The sequence below is a fragment of the Mustelus asterias genome, chromosome 17 (genome assembly GCF_964213995.1).
Source record: "Mustelus asterias chromosome 17, sMusAst1.hap1.1, whole genome shotgun sequence".
Classification (NCBI taxonomy): Eukaryota; Metazoa; Chordata; class Chondrichthyes; order Carcharhiniformes; family Triakidae; genus Mustelus; species Mustelus asterias.
In genome coordinates, this window is record NC_135817.1 from 64,219,878 (window position 1) to 64,235,121 (window position 15,244).

General features: G+C 48.0%; 1 protein-coding gene across 1 annotated transcript in view; it reads right to left on the bottom strand.

Annotated features, from left to right (window-relative positions):
• Positions 1-15,244, bottom strand: part of epha3 (eph receptor A3) — a 327,186-nt gene that overhangs the window by 124,511 nt on the left and 187,431 nt on the right. The window contains exon 5 of the mRNA XM_078232846.1: positions 10,889-11,224. Within this exon, the coding sequence (XP_078088972.1) occupies positions 10,889-11,224 (336 nt within the window). The remainder of the gene's footprint in view (positions 1-10,888; positions 11,225-15,244) is intronic.

The following is a 15,244-nucleotide window of genomic DNA, read 5'->3' on the forward strand; positions in this document are numbered from 1 at the left end:
TGCCAATCCCACACTGGACATTAAAATGAATTGGGTACTAAAATTGCCAGACTGAACATAAATGCATCCCTGTGAGCTGAGTTACAAACACATATGTTTTACAACGCAGCAACGCACCGAGGAATTCAAACGATACAAAGCACAAGAGTCTGAGCAAAATTTCATCTGAACCTGGAGACGTGTTAAATCCCAATGCAATGCTATTTTATCTCTTAAATATAAGTTTATGGAGGCAGTTTAAACCTGCAAAGATGTTGGTGTGAATACAAAACAAAACAAAAATCTGTTTTGGACTTGCATCAACTTTTTCGGCAAGATTAACAAGAGGATTTTCACACTTTGCTTTTATTTCACTGAATGTTACAGAGCAGCGGGTTACAGCAGCTGTTTAAAGATTCTGAAAACTCGTAAGTCACAAATATCGCAAGTACAATTGCACTGTGCCAATCTGCACCATTCATTCTAAGGGCAGGTGATCATAGAACATTATGTGTGTCTCTTCTTGTGTTATAGGCCTGGATAGAGTGGGCGTGGGGAAGATGTTTCCATTAGTAGGAGAGTCTAGGACATGAGGGCACAGCCTCAGACTAAAGGGACGACCCTTTGGAACTGAGATAAGAAGGAATTTCTTCAGCTAGAGGGTGGTGAATCTGTGGAATTCATTGCCGCAGAAGGCTGTGGAGGCCAGGTCAGTGAGTGCATTTAAGACAGAGATAGATAGGTTCTTGATTGGCAAATGGATCAAGGGTTATGGGGAAGAAGCAGAATTGGGTTGAGAAACTTATCAGTCATGATTGAATGGTGGAGCAGACTCGAACGGCCAAATGGTCTAATTCTGCTTCTATATCTTATGGCCTTGCGGTCTATAATTCGGTATTGATCTTTTGGTGAGCGTCCAACAATTTCTTTACAACACTGTTTCATTCAGATTGGTGCTATTAAAATATGAGTCCTTCCTATCCAAATGTCTGCAGCAGAAAAATGTCATATGAAATACACTCAAAACAATCAGTACTGACCCCATTATTTCCTCTGGAACTGGTAATTCTTCAGGAGTTAATGCTGATCTGTGGTTTTTATTTTGTCTCACAACCCATTGCTATTCCTGTGCCAAGTTCTCAACATAATATTTGGGTGGAAACTAGTTGGACCTCTGCCTCCTAAAACACTTCTATGAATGAACTGCGGAGCACCCTGTTGTGCTGCCAATCATCGAAACAATAACGGACAACGAGGAATGCAAAGACTGGTTATTCAAGATACTGAGCCCGATTGAACAAGAGACCTAAGGTCTTCTAATCAATGTGCCTTTCCTCAATTATACCCCACTGTCTCACTTTATGCCTATTGTTGCTAACTAACCACACCCTAAAAGTATTTTTATTTTTAGTTCGACATTTTGCTTTAATACTTTCTAACTTTTCCATGCTGCTTGTTTATATGATGGTTGCAACCTTCAGTCTTTGACCCACACAGTCAGGATCTCTGACTGTCTCACAAACCTCAACATGCTCTTTCTAAATCTGTTTGCAGTTTGCCTACACCACCTGCACAGAGTACAACCTCCCCACCACCCCCACCCTCCCCCGGCAACCCCCACCAGGACTTGAGCACATCATCTAAGTTGATACTGAAGTATAATACTAAGGGAGTGCCACACAGTTAGAAGTGCTGTTTTTACAGAATCATAGAATCCCTACAATGCAGAAGGAGCCCATTCAGCACATCGATCCTACACCGACAACAATCCCATCTAGGCCCTATCCCCATGACCCCATGCATTTGCCCTGCTAACACCCCTGACACCAAGGAGCAATTTAGCATGGCCAATCCACCTAACACGCACATCTTTGGAGTGGGAGGAAACCGGAACACCAGGAGGAAACATACCCAGACATGGAGAGGATGTGCAAACTCCATACAAGCAGTCACCCAAGGTCGGAATTGAATCCCGGTCCCTAGCACTATGAGGCAGCAGTTCTAACCACTGTGTCACCGTGCCGCGAGATAATAAACCTAGGCTCCTTCCACCTGTTCAATAGGACAGAGAAAGCCAGTTGGGTGAGCCATGTCAGCCTTCTCTTGAGGGCCCCAGCATCAGAGATGCTCGTCTTCAGCCAATTCAACTCAATCCACATGATATTGAGAAATGACTGAAGGCAACGGACATTGCAAAGGCAATGGGCCCTGACAACACCATAGCAATAGTGCTGAAGACAATGACTCCAGAGCTAGCCACGCCTATAGCCAAGCTGTTCCAGTACGGCTACAACACTGGTATTTACGCGCAAATCATAGAATCATAGAAACCCTACAGTGCAGAAAGAGGCCATTTGGCCCATCGAGTCTGCACCGACCACAATCCCACGCAGGCCCTACCCCCATATCTCTACATATTTAGCCACTAATCCCTCTAACCGACGCATCTCAGGACACTAAGGGGCAATTTTAGCATGGCCAATCAACCTAACCCGCACATCTTTGGACTGTGGGAGGAAACAGGAGCACCCGGAGGAAACCCATGCAGACACGAGGAGAATGTGCAAACTCCACACAGACAGTGGCCCAAGCCGGGAATCGAACCCAGGTCCCTGGAGCTGTGAAGCAGCAGTGCTAACCACTGTGCTACCGTGCCGCAAATGTGGAGAATTGCCCAGTTATGCCTATCCATAAAAATCAGGACAATCATCAGTAAAGTGACGGAAGAGGTAATCAAAAGTGCTATCAAAATGCACTTACATAGCAAAAACAGCTCAGTTTTGGTTCCACCAGGTTCACTCTCCTTCTGACCTCATTACACCCTTGGTCCAAACATGGACAATAAAAGCTGAACACAAGAAGGTAGGCAACAGTGATTGCCCTTGACATCAAGACAGCATCTGACCGAGTATGACATCACACCACAAAGCTGATGGAACCAGGGACACAACTATCCATGAGTTGGAATCATACCTGGCACAAAGGAAGATGGTTGTGGCGGTTGGAGGTCAATCATCTAAACCCCAGGACATTACTGCAGGAGTTCCTCAAGGCAGTGTCCTAGGCCCAACCATCTTCAGCTGCTTCATCAATGACCTTCCATCCATCATAAGGTCAGAAGTGGGGATGTTCGTGGATGACTGCACAATGTTCAACAACATTTGCGACTCCTCAGATACTGAAGCAGTCCATGCAGCAAGACCTGCATAATATCCAGGCTTAGGTAGATCAGTGGCAAATAACATTATCAACACGAAGCAATCACCACCTCAAATCTAACTATCTCCCCTAGACACTGAATGCTATAATTGATTCCCCCGCTATCAACATCCTGGGGATTATCATTGACTAGAAAATGAACTGGACCAGCCATTTCAGCACTGTGGCTACAGAGGCAGATCAGAGACTGAGAATTCTGTGCTGAGTAACACCTTCTGTCTCCCCAAAGCCTGTCCACCATCTACAAGACACAGATAAGAAATGTGAGGGAATACTCCCCACTTGCCTGGATCAGAACAACTCTGGAGGTTTGGCACAGTCAAAGAAAAAGTTTAAAGTTTATTCATTAGTGTCACAAGTAGGCTTACATTAACACTGCAATGAAGTTACTGTGAAAATCCCCAAGTCACCACACTCCGGTGCCTGTTTGGGTACACAGAGGGAGAATTTAGCATGGCTAATGCACCTAACCAGCACATCTTTGGACTGTGAGAGGAAATTAGAACACTCAGAGGAAACCCACACAGACACGGGGAGAGCGTGTAGATTATGCACAGACAATGACCCAAGCTGGGATTCGAACCCAGTCCCTGGCCCTGTGAGGCAGCAGTGTTAACCACTGTGCCACCCACATCATTGGAACCCCATCCACCACTGATGCACAATGGCAGCAGTGTGTACCATGTACAAGATGCACTGCAGCAACTCACCAAGGCTCCTTCGACAGCAACTTCTAAACCCACGATCTCTACCACCCAGAAGTACAAGGCCAGTAGAGGCATGTGAATGGAACCACCTTCAGGTTCCCCTCCAAGCCACACACCATTATGACCTGGAACAATGTGGCCGTTCCTTCACTGCCACTGGGTCAACATTCTGCAACTCCGTTCCTAACAGCGCTGTGGGTGAATCTACACCACGGGGACTGTAGTGGTCCAAGAAGGTGTCCCACAATGACCTTCTCAAGTGCAGTTAATGACGGGAAACGAGTGCTGATCTAGCCAGCAATGTCCACATCCAATGGAAGAATTCAGAAAGATACTGATCAAGGGCTTCCTGCCAACATTGGAGCGGACGTATCCAAGTTAAACAATTGCTGTTTTTGTGCAAGTCTTTTGCACAAGCACCATAAATGATTAAAAACAATAAACACCTCTGTTATTTTCACTTTTGCAAATGTATATTTATGTTAAGTTGATATATAACTCGTGCTTTCTATTGTATTACTGGTTCAATAAACGCAGGTTACTTAATATATCCTTGTGAAAATATTATTTTGCTCTTATCCCTTCAGTGAAACAGATTTTAAGAGCTGAAAACACCAGTGTTACAAGTGATGACAGGAATGAATAGACCAAACCATCTTTCGCCCTGAACAGTTGTTTAGTAAGTGAGCCATCCCATTAAAATACTGAGTCATGCAGGCAAGGGAGACTTCGATCAGCTCTTGCTCTGATTTCAGCTGAGTGTGGTAAACCACTGTTAAGCTTATTGCCTGTGTGTGTGTGTGTGACATACCTGGGCATGCCCCTGCCGGCCCTGCCTGAGACTCCTCCCCCCCCTGGTGCAGGTATAAAGGTGACTGCTCCCCACCCCCCTGCCTCAGTCCCTGGACCAGTTCATCGGCATGGGTGTGCTCCAAGTCTTTTGCGAATAAAAGCCTATTTGTTCTAGCATACAAACTAGTCTTTGCTTGACTGATAGTGCATCAATTTTATTCGCAAAAAGTTTTGGGATGGAGCAGATACTAAAACCCGATAGACTTGAATTGGATCCTCAAGCCGTAGGAGCCTCTAACAGCTTCGATCACTGGCTGCGGTGTTTCGAAACTTTCCTCACCACCTCTGCCTCCGTCGTCCGGACCGAAACCGACAAGCTACACGTGCTCCATGTCCGGGTAAGCGATCAAGTATTCTCGATGATTAGGGATGCTGAAACTTACAAGGATGCGATCGAACTTTTAAAAGGCCAGTACACCAAACAGTCTAATGTAATCTACGCCAAACATCTTCTGGCTACTCGCAGACAACAGCCAGGAGAATCGAGCGATCAATTCCTGCGTGCGTTGCAAGCACTTGGCAGGGGCCTGCAACTGCAAGGCTGTAACAGCCGCCCAAAACACTGAGGACTTAATCAGAGATGCCTATGTCATGGGTATCAGGTCTAACTATATCCAACAGCGACTGCTGGAACAGGGTGAGCTGGACCTACAAAAGACTGTGGCGCTTGCCGACTCGTTAGAGGTGGCCTTCCGTAATCTCGAGGCCTACACCCCCCGATCACGGGGGTGCATCGTGGACGCCGCAGTCGCCGCCACCTCTGTACACGGGAGGGCTGCAGGCCTACGCCACGCCACGTCCCATCAATGACCCGACCGCTGCGGCAGTCTCCGGAGGCCCGAAGTGCTACTTCTGCGGCCTGGGGAAGCACCCCCGACAATGCTGCCCGGCGAAGGATGCGATCTGCTCCAGGTGTGGAAAGAAGGGCCATTACGTGAAGGTATGCAGGGCGAAATTGACCTCCAAGCCCAGTAGTGCCGTGTGCGACCCGCGGGGGCTGCCATCTTGGGCACCGGTAGCCGCGTGTGAGCCATGCGGGCTGCCATCTTGGACGCCTTCAGCCGCATGTGAGCCGTGCGGGCCGCCATCTTGGACGCCTTCAGCCGCGTGTGAGCCGTGCAGGCCGCCATCTTGGACGCCGTCAGCAGAATCCAACTGTGGCTTCGGTTACGCTGGACCAATCCAGGCCTCACCAACTCGCCAGGTCCATGATGGACATCGAGGTAAACGGTCGCACTACAAACTGTTTATTTGACTGTGGGAGTGCGGAGAGCTTTATTCACCCTAACACAGTGAGTCGCTATGCCCTTTCAGTACTGCCAGTGAAGCAAACCATCTCCATGGCTTCAAAGTCCCACTCGGTGGATGTCCTCGGGTACTGCGTGGCGACCCTGACTGTACGGGGCATAGTGTACAAAAACTTCAGGCTCCTCGTGCTGCCACAACTCTGCGCTGCCTTACTCCTGGGGCTAGATTTCCTGTGTCACCTTAAGAGTGTCACCATGGAGTATAATGGGCCTTTTCCCCCGCTCTCTGTTTGCAATCACCAGTTCTTAGATCGCCCACTGCGCACCACCTGCAGCCTCTCGACCCTTAAAGTCGCCCCTCCCACACTGTTTGAAAATCTCACCCCCGACTGCAAGCCCATCACCACCAAGAGCAGACGGTACAGTGCTGGAGACAGAGTTTTTATCAGGTCCGAAGTACGATGGCTCCTAGGGGAGGGGATCATTGAGGCCAGTACCAGCTCCTGGAGAGCCCAAGTAGTAGTTGTTAAGACTGGGGAGAAACATCGCATGGTCATTGACTACAATCAGACCATTAACCGCTACACGCAGCTGGACGCGTAACCCCTTCCCTGCATATCTGACATGGTTAATCAGATTGCGCAATATCGGGTGTTCTCCACCATCGACTTAAAATCTGCAAACCACCAGCTCCCTATCCACCCGGAGGACCACCAATATACTGCCTTCGAGGCGGATGGCCACCTCTATCACTTCCTTAGGGTCCCCTTCGGCGTCACCAACGGGGTCTCGGTTTTCTAGCGTGAGATGGACCGAATGGTAGACCAGAACGGGCTGCGGGCCCCTTCCCGTACCTGGATAACGTCACCATCTGTGACCATGATCAGCAGGACCACGACGCCAACCTCCACAAATTCCTCCACACCCCTAAATCTGACCTATAATAAAGAGAAGTGCATATTCCGCCATCCTTGGTTGTGTTGTGGAAAACGGGGCCATTGGTCCCGATCCCGATCGCATGCGTCCCCTCCTGGAACTTCCCCTCCCCACCAGCCTCAAAGCACTGAGGAGATGCCTGGGCTTCTTTTCGTATTACGCCCAGTGGGTCCCCAATTATGCGGATAAAGCCTGTCCACTCATCAAATCCACCTCTTTTCCCCTGACGGCAGAGGCCCGCCTGGCCTCCGACCGCATCAAAGCAGGCATCGCGAAGGCCACGATGCACGCTGTAGACGAATCCATCCCGTTCCAGGTGGAGAGCGATGCGTCTGACTTCGCCCTAGCCACCACCCTTAACCAGGCGGGCAGACCCGTGGCCTTCTTCTCATGAACCCTCCAAGGCCCTGAAATTCGACACTCCTCTGTCGAAAAGGAGGCCCAAGCCATAGTAGAAGCTGTACTGCACTGGCGCCACTACTTAGCTGGTAAACGATTCACCCTGCTCACGGACTAACGGTCAGTTTCATTCATGTTTAATAACACGCAGCGGGGCAAGATCAAAAATGATAAAATATTGAGGTGGAGAATCGAGCTTTCCACCTACAATTACGACACCTTATACCGGCCCGGGAAGCTCAATGAGCCCCCAGACGCCCTGTCTCGGGGAATATGTACCAGCGCACAAATAGACCAATTGCAGACTCTCCAAAATGACCTCTGCCATCCAGGGGTCACCAGGTTTTTTCACTTCATTAAAGCCCGTAACCTGCCCTACTCCATTGAGGAAGTCAGGTCTATAACCAGACACTGCCAGGTCTGCGCAGAGTGCAAGCCGCACTTCTATCGGCCAGACAGAGCACACCTCATAAAGGCCACCCGCCCTTTCAAACGCCTAAGCGTCGACTTCAAAGTCCCCCTCCCCTCTTCTGATCGCAACATATACTTCCTCAACGTCATTGACGAATATTCACATTTCCCCTTCGCTATTCCCTGCCCGGATGTGACCTTGGCCACGGTCGTCAGGGCCCTGCACAGTCTCTTCACCCTGTTCAGTTTCCCTAGCTATATCCATAGCGACCGGGGATCCTCCTTTATGAGTGACGAGCTGCGACAGTACCTGTTCTCCAAAGGCATCGCCTCGAGTAGGACCACAAGCTACAACCCCAGGGGGAACAGACAGGTAGAGAGGGAGAACGCGACAGTCTGGAAGGCCGTTTTACTAGCTCTGAGGTCTAAAGGTCTTCCAGTCACCCGCTGGCAAGAGGTCCTCCCTGATGTGTTACAGTCGATTAGATCACTCCTTTGCACAGCTACCAATGCTACACCTCACGAAAGAATGTTTGTTTTCCCCAGAAAGTCCTCCTCGGGGACCTCACTACCGTCGTGGCTGACGTCCCCAGGCCCTGTCCTGCTCCGGAAGCACGTGAGGACCCATAAGTCGGACCCCCTGGTCGAAAGGGTCCAGCTCCTCCATGCCAACCCCCAATACGCCTATGTGGCGTACCCCGACCGGCGGGAGGACACAGTCTCCATTCAAGACCTGGCACCCGCAGGTGCCCAAGCGACCACGACAACCCACAACCCCACACCCCCAACCCCCGTATACAGCACGCCTGAGTCCCAGGAGCCACCACCACACACCCGACAACCGGAAGGGACTACAGACGACTCGAGCGACTACGGCCTGGCGCCTGAACCAACACCGCGGCCTCTGAAACCGACACCACAACCGGCACTACGGCGGTCGCAGCGGCAGATCAAGCCCCCAGAGAGACTGAATTTGTAAATTTGTAACTCTGTAAATATTGTTCCACCCACCTCACCCCCGCCGGACTCTTTTTTAGAAGCAGGGGGTGAAGGTGGTAAACCACTGTTAAGCTTATTGTCTGTGTGTGTGTGACATGCCTGGACATGCCCCTGCCGGCCCTGCCTGAGACTCCTCCCCCCCTGGTGCAGGTATAAAGGTGACTGCTCCCCACCCCCCTGCCTCAGTCCCTGGACCAGTTCATCGGCATGGGTGTGCTCCAAGTCTTTTGCGAATAAAAGCTTATTTGTTCTAGCATACAAACTAGTCATTGCTTGATTGATAGTGCATCACTGAGGTAACATCCTGAGGGAACTTGACAGGGTGGATGTGGAAAGGATGTTTCCTCTTGTGGATGAATCGAGAACTCGGGTCTCCTTTTAAAAATAAAGGTCCGGCACTTAAGGCAGAAGTGAGGGAAAAGAATTCCCTCAGAGCATTGTGAAACGTTGGAATTCTCTCCCTAATAAGGTGGCTGAGGCAAACTCCTTTAAGCCCAAGGTGGATAGATTCTTGATAAGCAAGGGGGGTGAAAGGTTAAAATCTGATCAGCCATGGTTTATTGAATGACGGAATGGACGTGAGGGGCTGAGTGGCCTGCTCCTGCTCCTAATTTGTTTGTTCATATGTAACATGTGGGAATGCTACAATTGCTCTCAGTGCCCCCAGGAAAACGGGAAAGCAGTTAGCCAGGGTTCCCACTTATGGAGTTGGTAGTCCTACCAACAACACCCTAGGCCGAACGCCTATCCCCACTCTCATCCTCCAAAACCTGAGGCTAAAAGTTCATTGGGGAAAGAACGACCACCCCACTGTCATTTAAAGGCCAACAGCCATCAACAGCTGGAGGTGGTATTGGTGCAGGGGACCCACAAAGGAGCTACCCTACCTTGCCTAACACTAGCCCATGCAGTTAAAGCTATTGGGCTGCCCACTTAACATGAGCTTTCCCCCTGGCCATCGGTAAAATAGCAGCAGAAGTGGGATGAGGCCCTTAAGAGGCTGCTGCTGTGACACAGCTCATATTTGAAGTGGCATTGTAGATCAAAGACTAGGCTTACTCCAGAGGTATGGTCAGTTGGATGAGGGAGTTGCCAGTTCTCAGTGGTCAAAATGGACAAGGAGAAAAGATTGAGAAAAGATGCCATAACGTAAAGGAAACATAATGTATTCATCACTGGAGATGGTGGTTCTTACTCATTTGCATTTTGTCAACATGTTTTCCTATTGTTCACACCCTCTGCTATGAAGGAACCCGCAACAATGTCACTGGGACTGGAAAATTTTAGCCAAAATATTTGCAAACTCAGTCATAATTGACACGCCTTAAGAAATGTTTCAAATATCTGTATAACATCGGAGGAGCTATTTGGCTCAGTGTGTCTGTCCCAACTCTCATTAGTAGCACTTATCCTCATTTTTCCCCGCAGCCTTGCAAATATTCCCCCTTTATTAAATTTCCAGTTGCCTTTAGAAAGTCATCATTGAATCTATTTCTATTCCCCACTTTCTGTCAGTGCATTCCAGATCGTAACAACTCACTGTGTAAAATAAAAATGATGTGGAGATGCCGGCGTTGGACTGGGGTGGGCACAGCAAGTAGTCTCACAACACCAGGTTAAAGTCCAGCAGGTTTATTTGGTAGGCTTTGCTTGATTGATAGTGCATCACTGAGGTAACATCCTGAGAGAACCTGACAGGGTGGATATGGAAAGGATGTTTCCTCTTGTGGACGAATCGAGAACTCGGGTCTCCTTTTAAAAATAAGGGATCCGGCACTTAAGGCAGAAGTGAGGGTATTGGACAAAATGGACAAGGAGAAAAGATTGAGAAAAGATGCCATAACGTAAAGGAAACATAATGTATTCATCATTGGAGATGGTGGTTCTTACTCATTTGCATTTTAGTGTTAAATTTAATAAAGTCCAACAGGTTTATTTGGAAGGCCTGTTGGACTTTAACCTGGTGTTGTGAGACTACTTATCGTAAAATAAAGATCTTTCCATCGCCCCTTCCGGCAAATTTGCCAATCACCTTAACTCGGTCCCTGAAAACATTAGGCACTCTGTCAAAATCCCTTAACATGTTGTCCTTTTGATTCCTTCTGACGCTTCATGTAAGGAGCAAACCCAGCGACTTACCTGCCTGATTGGTGGTGATGGAGACCGCGGCAAACTGCCGTGGCACAGCGCTCATCCCGGACACCCCGTTCACGGCCTCGATCTCAAAGGTGTAGTTGGTGTGGGCCAGCAAGTCGACCACCGTCACGGTGGTGTTGGCCAGGCCCGTCTGCCGAGGTAGGAACTGCACGTTGCTCATGCACGGTTCGCACTGCCTTGGGCCGCTGGCGCACTTCTTACAGACGACGCTGAAAGTGACGTCCTTGCGGCCTCCGGCGTCGGTCGGCCAACTCCAGTCCAAAATGACCGACGTCTCGTTGATGTTGGAAAACACGTTCCTCGGGATGGAAGGAGGCCCTGGGGGTCAAGTGGGGGGCGGGGTTGGGGGTTGGGGGGGGGGGGGCAAGGGAGGAAATATAAAAGCAGGAGAAGTGTTATTGCAGCTCAGCCGTCACAATTTATTGTTCTGCGATAAAGCCATTTTCTTTTAAGCTTTGGGCCGGGAGCCGTGGGGAACCTGAACACCATGTGACTCTTCAGACCACAATGATATTTTAATTAAATTTGGCTTACCATAATTTCAGCTTAATCCTTTGAGCCCTCAGCCTTGCTAAAAAAAAATGTAACTGATGCCCAATTTTATTAACGGAAGAAAATAAGACAGTCACATTCAAACTTCATTTTAAAACAGAATGAACTATTAATCCTTCTCCAATGAATTGTTAGTATCAGAAGCCAGATAGATCAATGATTAGCCCACAGAATTATGAAGCATGCAGATGCCTTATTGAATTCTTTTTTCCCCCGACTAATATTTCTTTTTTCTATTATGCTTGCAAGGCGAGATTACAGTCCGTTATCCAATAATGCCTCTGGGCTTATTTTACTTTGATGTCTGACAAGTCAGGTTGTTGGGGTCAGTCTTCCCTGAAGCATTGGGACAAAGCTGCGGCATTTCTTCCGTCCCTCAGTCCCATTCAATCATGTCACTCTGTTGACTTTGCAACGCCACTGCTTAAAGAGATTTTTATACTTTGCCTATGTGCAGTTTGGGACTGATAAATTTGCTCAGTTAGCAAGCAACCAGCATCATTCACCTCACGCTTCATGTGCTTGAGAGTTCACCTGAAGCACTCCACAGAGTGTTTCTGATGTTCCTTTTGATGGTGGTTCTGTCTTTAGGAGTATGAAGCTACGCTGTGTGAAATTAGGAGCAGCTGCACCAACATATTTGTATAAAATTCCCATCTTCTGTTTTAATCCTGAAATGGGTTAACACCTCAGTGAACAGTATGTAGAGAAAAGACAAGAAATAGGAGCTGGAATAGGATGCGCAGTTCCTCAAGCTTGCTGCACCACTTAATAAGATTATGGCTGATCCTTGCCCATGTCTCCACTTTCCCGCCTGAATCCCATATCTCTTGATTCCCTCAAAGTCCAACAATCTATCAATCTCAGCCTTCAATATACTCTGTGACTGAACATCCTCTGGGGGTGTTTAGAATTCAAAGATTGACAACCCTCCGAGTGAAGGAATTCCTCCTCCTGGTTAGTCTGAAATGGCTGTCCCCTTATCTTGAGATGCTAGACTCTGTAGCCAGGGGAAATATTTCTTCAGCATCGACCCTGTCAAGCAGTAAATATCTTTTAGGGAAGACGTCAAATATGACATTGACTAAATATAACTGGATGTGAACTATTAGGTACTAAAATGTTCTGTTTAGGTTAACATTCATGATAACAAAATTAAACATACAGTCTGTTACTAAAGAGTAACACTTGAGGAATTCAATTTACACCGTAACCCATTATAACTAGCAGGGTTCAATTTACAGGACATCTGTCATGTTACAGTTGTCTTTGGTCATGCTCTGTTGTTATACAAAGCAATTCATAAAGAAGCTTTGATAGGTTTATCGGTCTTTTAATGCTTCAACTCACATTCCTAGATATTTTTCTTTCTTTAGTTGGTGTGTTTCTCAGCCTGGAAATTTGCTTTCCCAGGCTGCGGTGTACCAGAGAGATTCCTGAGAAGGTCCTCGTCCTTCCAGAATGCTCCCATTATCAGAGATAAGACCCTACTCGAGATTCTCCATGCCAGAAGCCAGATTTGCTCTAAAATGACCAAATATTCTGCTCAGTCGAAATTAACCTCGATAAAATGAGTAGTTTCACAAAGGAACACTGCTGGTAGACGTCCCCATTTAGCAGACTAGACCTCATAACATTCCGTCACAAACTTGTTGTGCACTGCAATTAAAATCCATACAGTTATATGAGACATAATGACTGGCTATCCAGCAGTACATTATTGCAGCAACCCTGTATATATTTTAATTTGGCTCGTATAGACATTCAGTGATTTGGATTATCGTAATGGCAAGGGTTGATGCTGGATTGGCGAAGTCAGGGCTTAGTCTTATCAGCACCAAACATCTATCTTCAGCAACAAAGTTCCCTTTATAATCCCTCTTTCTCAGTGAGAGATACCCCTTCCAGAATACCATGTGCATTTTAACTTTTCACCCAATGCATTCTTATGACCTGAAGATTTCCAATTTAGTACCGAATTTTGTAAAAATTAGTTTCGACAGATGCTGTATTCACTGGGACTGGATGTGACAGCCCAAGTTCTCAAGCCCAAAAGAAGAAAACAATCTTAATTTCAGCAGAAGTAAAAATTCAATAAGGCATCTGCTGCAAACCTTAACTGAAGGAAGGAGTTGGGGGGCGGTAGGGGCAGGCAGGTGGTGGTTTATATGGTATGGGTCATGGTGAGAGAGGAGAGGGGTATTGGGTGGGGGGTCGGTACCAAGAGCAGGGACTGTCTCTCACCGAGTTCATTTCCCCTCCCCAATGTCCAGTCCCTCAATCACGCACTGTGCCTTTGATCAAGGGAGACCCACCTCCCCTCCCCGCCGCACCTTGTTGGTGACAAGCTGGTCGCACCGTTGAAACTACCATACACGCTGTATGGTGACAGACCCACCTGCAGCTGAATTAATATACTAGCGATAGCAGGTGGAGGCCTTTGAGTGGTCATTAATAGACCAATGAAGGGCCTCAATTGGTGGCCGGGCAGGAAAGTTGACCAGGGGTCTTCCCACCCAGAACTTCATTCTGGTGGAGGTGAGCAACGGTGAAGTTCAGGTACAGAATCATAGAATCATAGAATCCCTACAGTGCAGAAGGAGGCCATTCAGCCCATCGAGTCTGCACCAACAACAATCCCACCCAGGCCCTATCCCCTTAACCCCACATATTTACCCTACTAATTCCCCTGACACTAAGGGGCAATTTAGCATGGCCAATCAACTGAACCTGCACATTTTTAGAATGTGGAAGCAGACATTTGTCAACAAAGGAAGTTCCAAAGGGTCAACACACGGCTGGTGCAGGAAGGAAGGATTTACATTCATGAGGCATTAAAATGAATTATTGAATAAGAGAAGAATAAACCTGGAGGGAGAACCTTCACCTGAACTGAAACAGAGAGGCCTGAATCTTGCACTCATTGGGCATGTGTGATTGTTGGGCTCAGGAGTGGATGGATGTCTGTTGTGCTTCTGACTGCAATCAGCTCCCGAATGGGATTTCACACTGGCTGGCCAGCGCTGAGGAAGATTCAGTGCTGCCGGACGTTGGATGGGAGGAGGGAGGATGCCAAAAAATATAAGGGTGCGAGGCCGGTGTTTCTAACGAGCTCCCTGAAGGTAGACAGCATTGCGGAGCTGCCTCAGGAAGCTGCAGAGCTTAAATAAGAGAAAATAAAACTGCGGCAAACAGTTTATGCAGCACATTCTAGCAACCGACAGCAAAATCCAAAGAAAACCTCGGTCCCCTGACAGAATTATTTTGTTACATTTCGCCCTGGACGCTTCATCTCGCCCTGGATCGAAAACGTGAAGGCTGCCTGGCTGATTGGTCTGTCTGCCAACTGCAAAGGTGGAGGGAGCAAAGTAAAATCGACTCCTTAATGGGCTTAATTGCCTGCTTAGTTGTCGCCGGGCGGCCTTCCAACTCCTGCACGCACCTGCCGAGTGAAATAGCGCACGAGTGCGCAATGACATCAGGACGCGCACCCGATGTCGCCATAGAGTCATAGAGTCATAGAGGTTTACAGCATGGAAACAGGCCCTTCGGCCCAACTTGTCCATGCCGCCCTTTTTTTTAAAAACACCTAAGCTATTCCCAATTGCCCACATTTGGTCCATATCCCTCTATACCCATCGTACCCATGTAACTATCTAAATGCTTTTTAAAAGACAAAATTGTACCCGCCACTACTACTACCTCTGGCAGCTTGTTCCAGACACTCACCACCCTCTGTGTGAAAAAATTGCCCCTCTGGACACTTTTGTATCTCTCCCCTCTCAC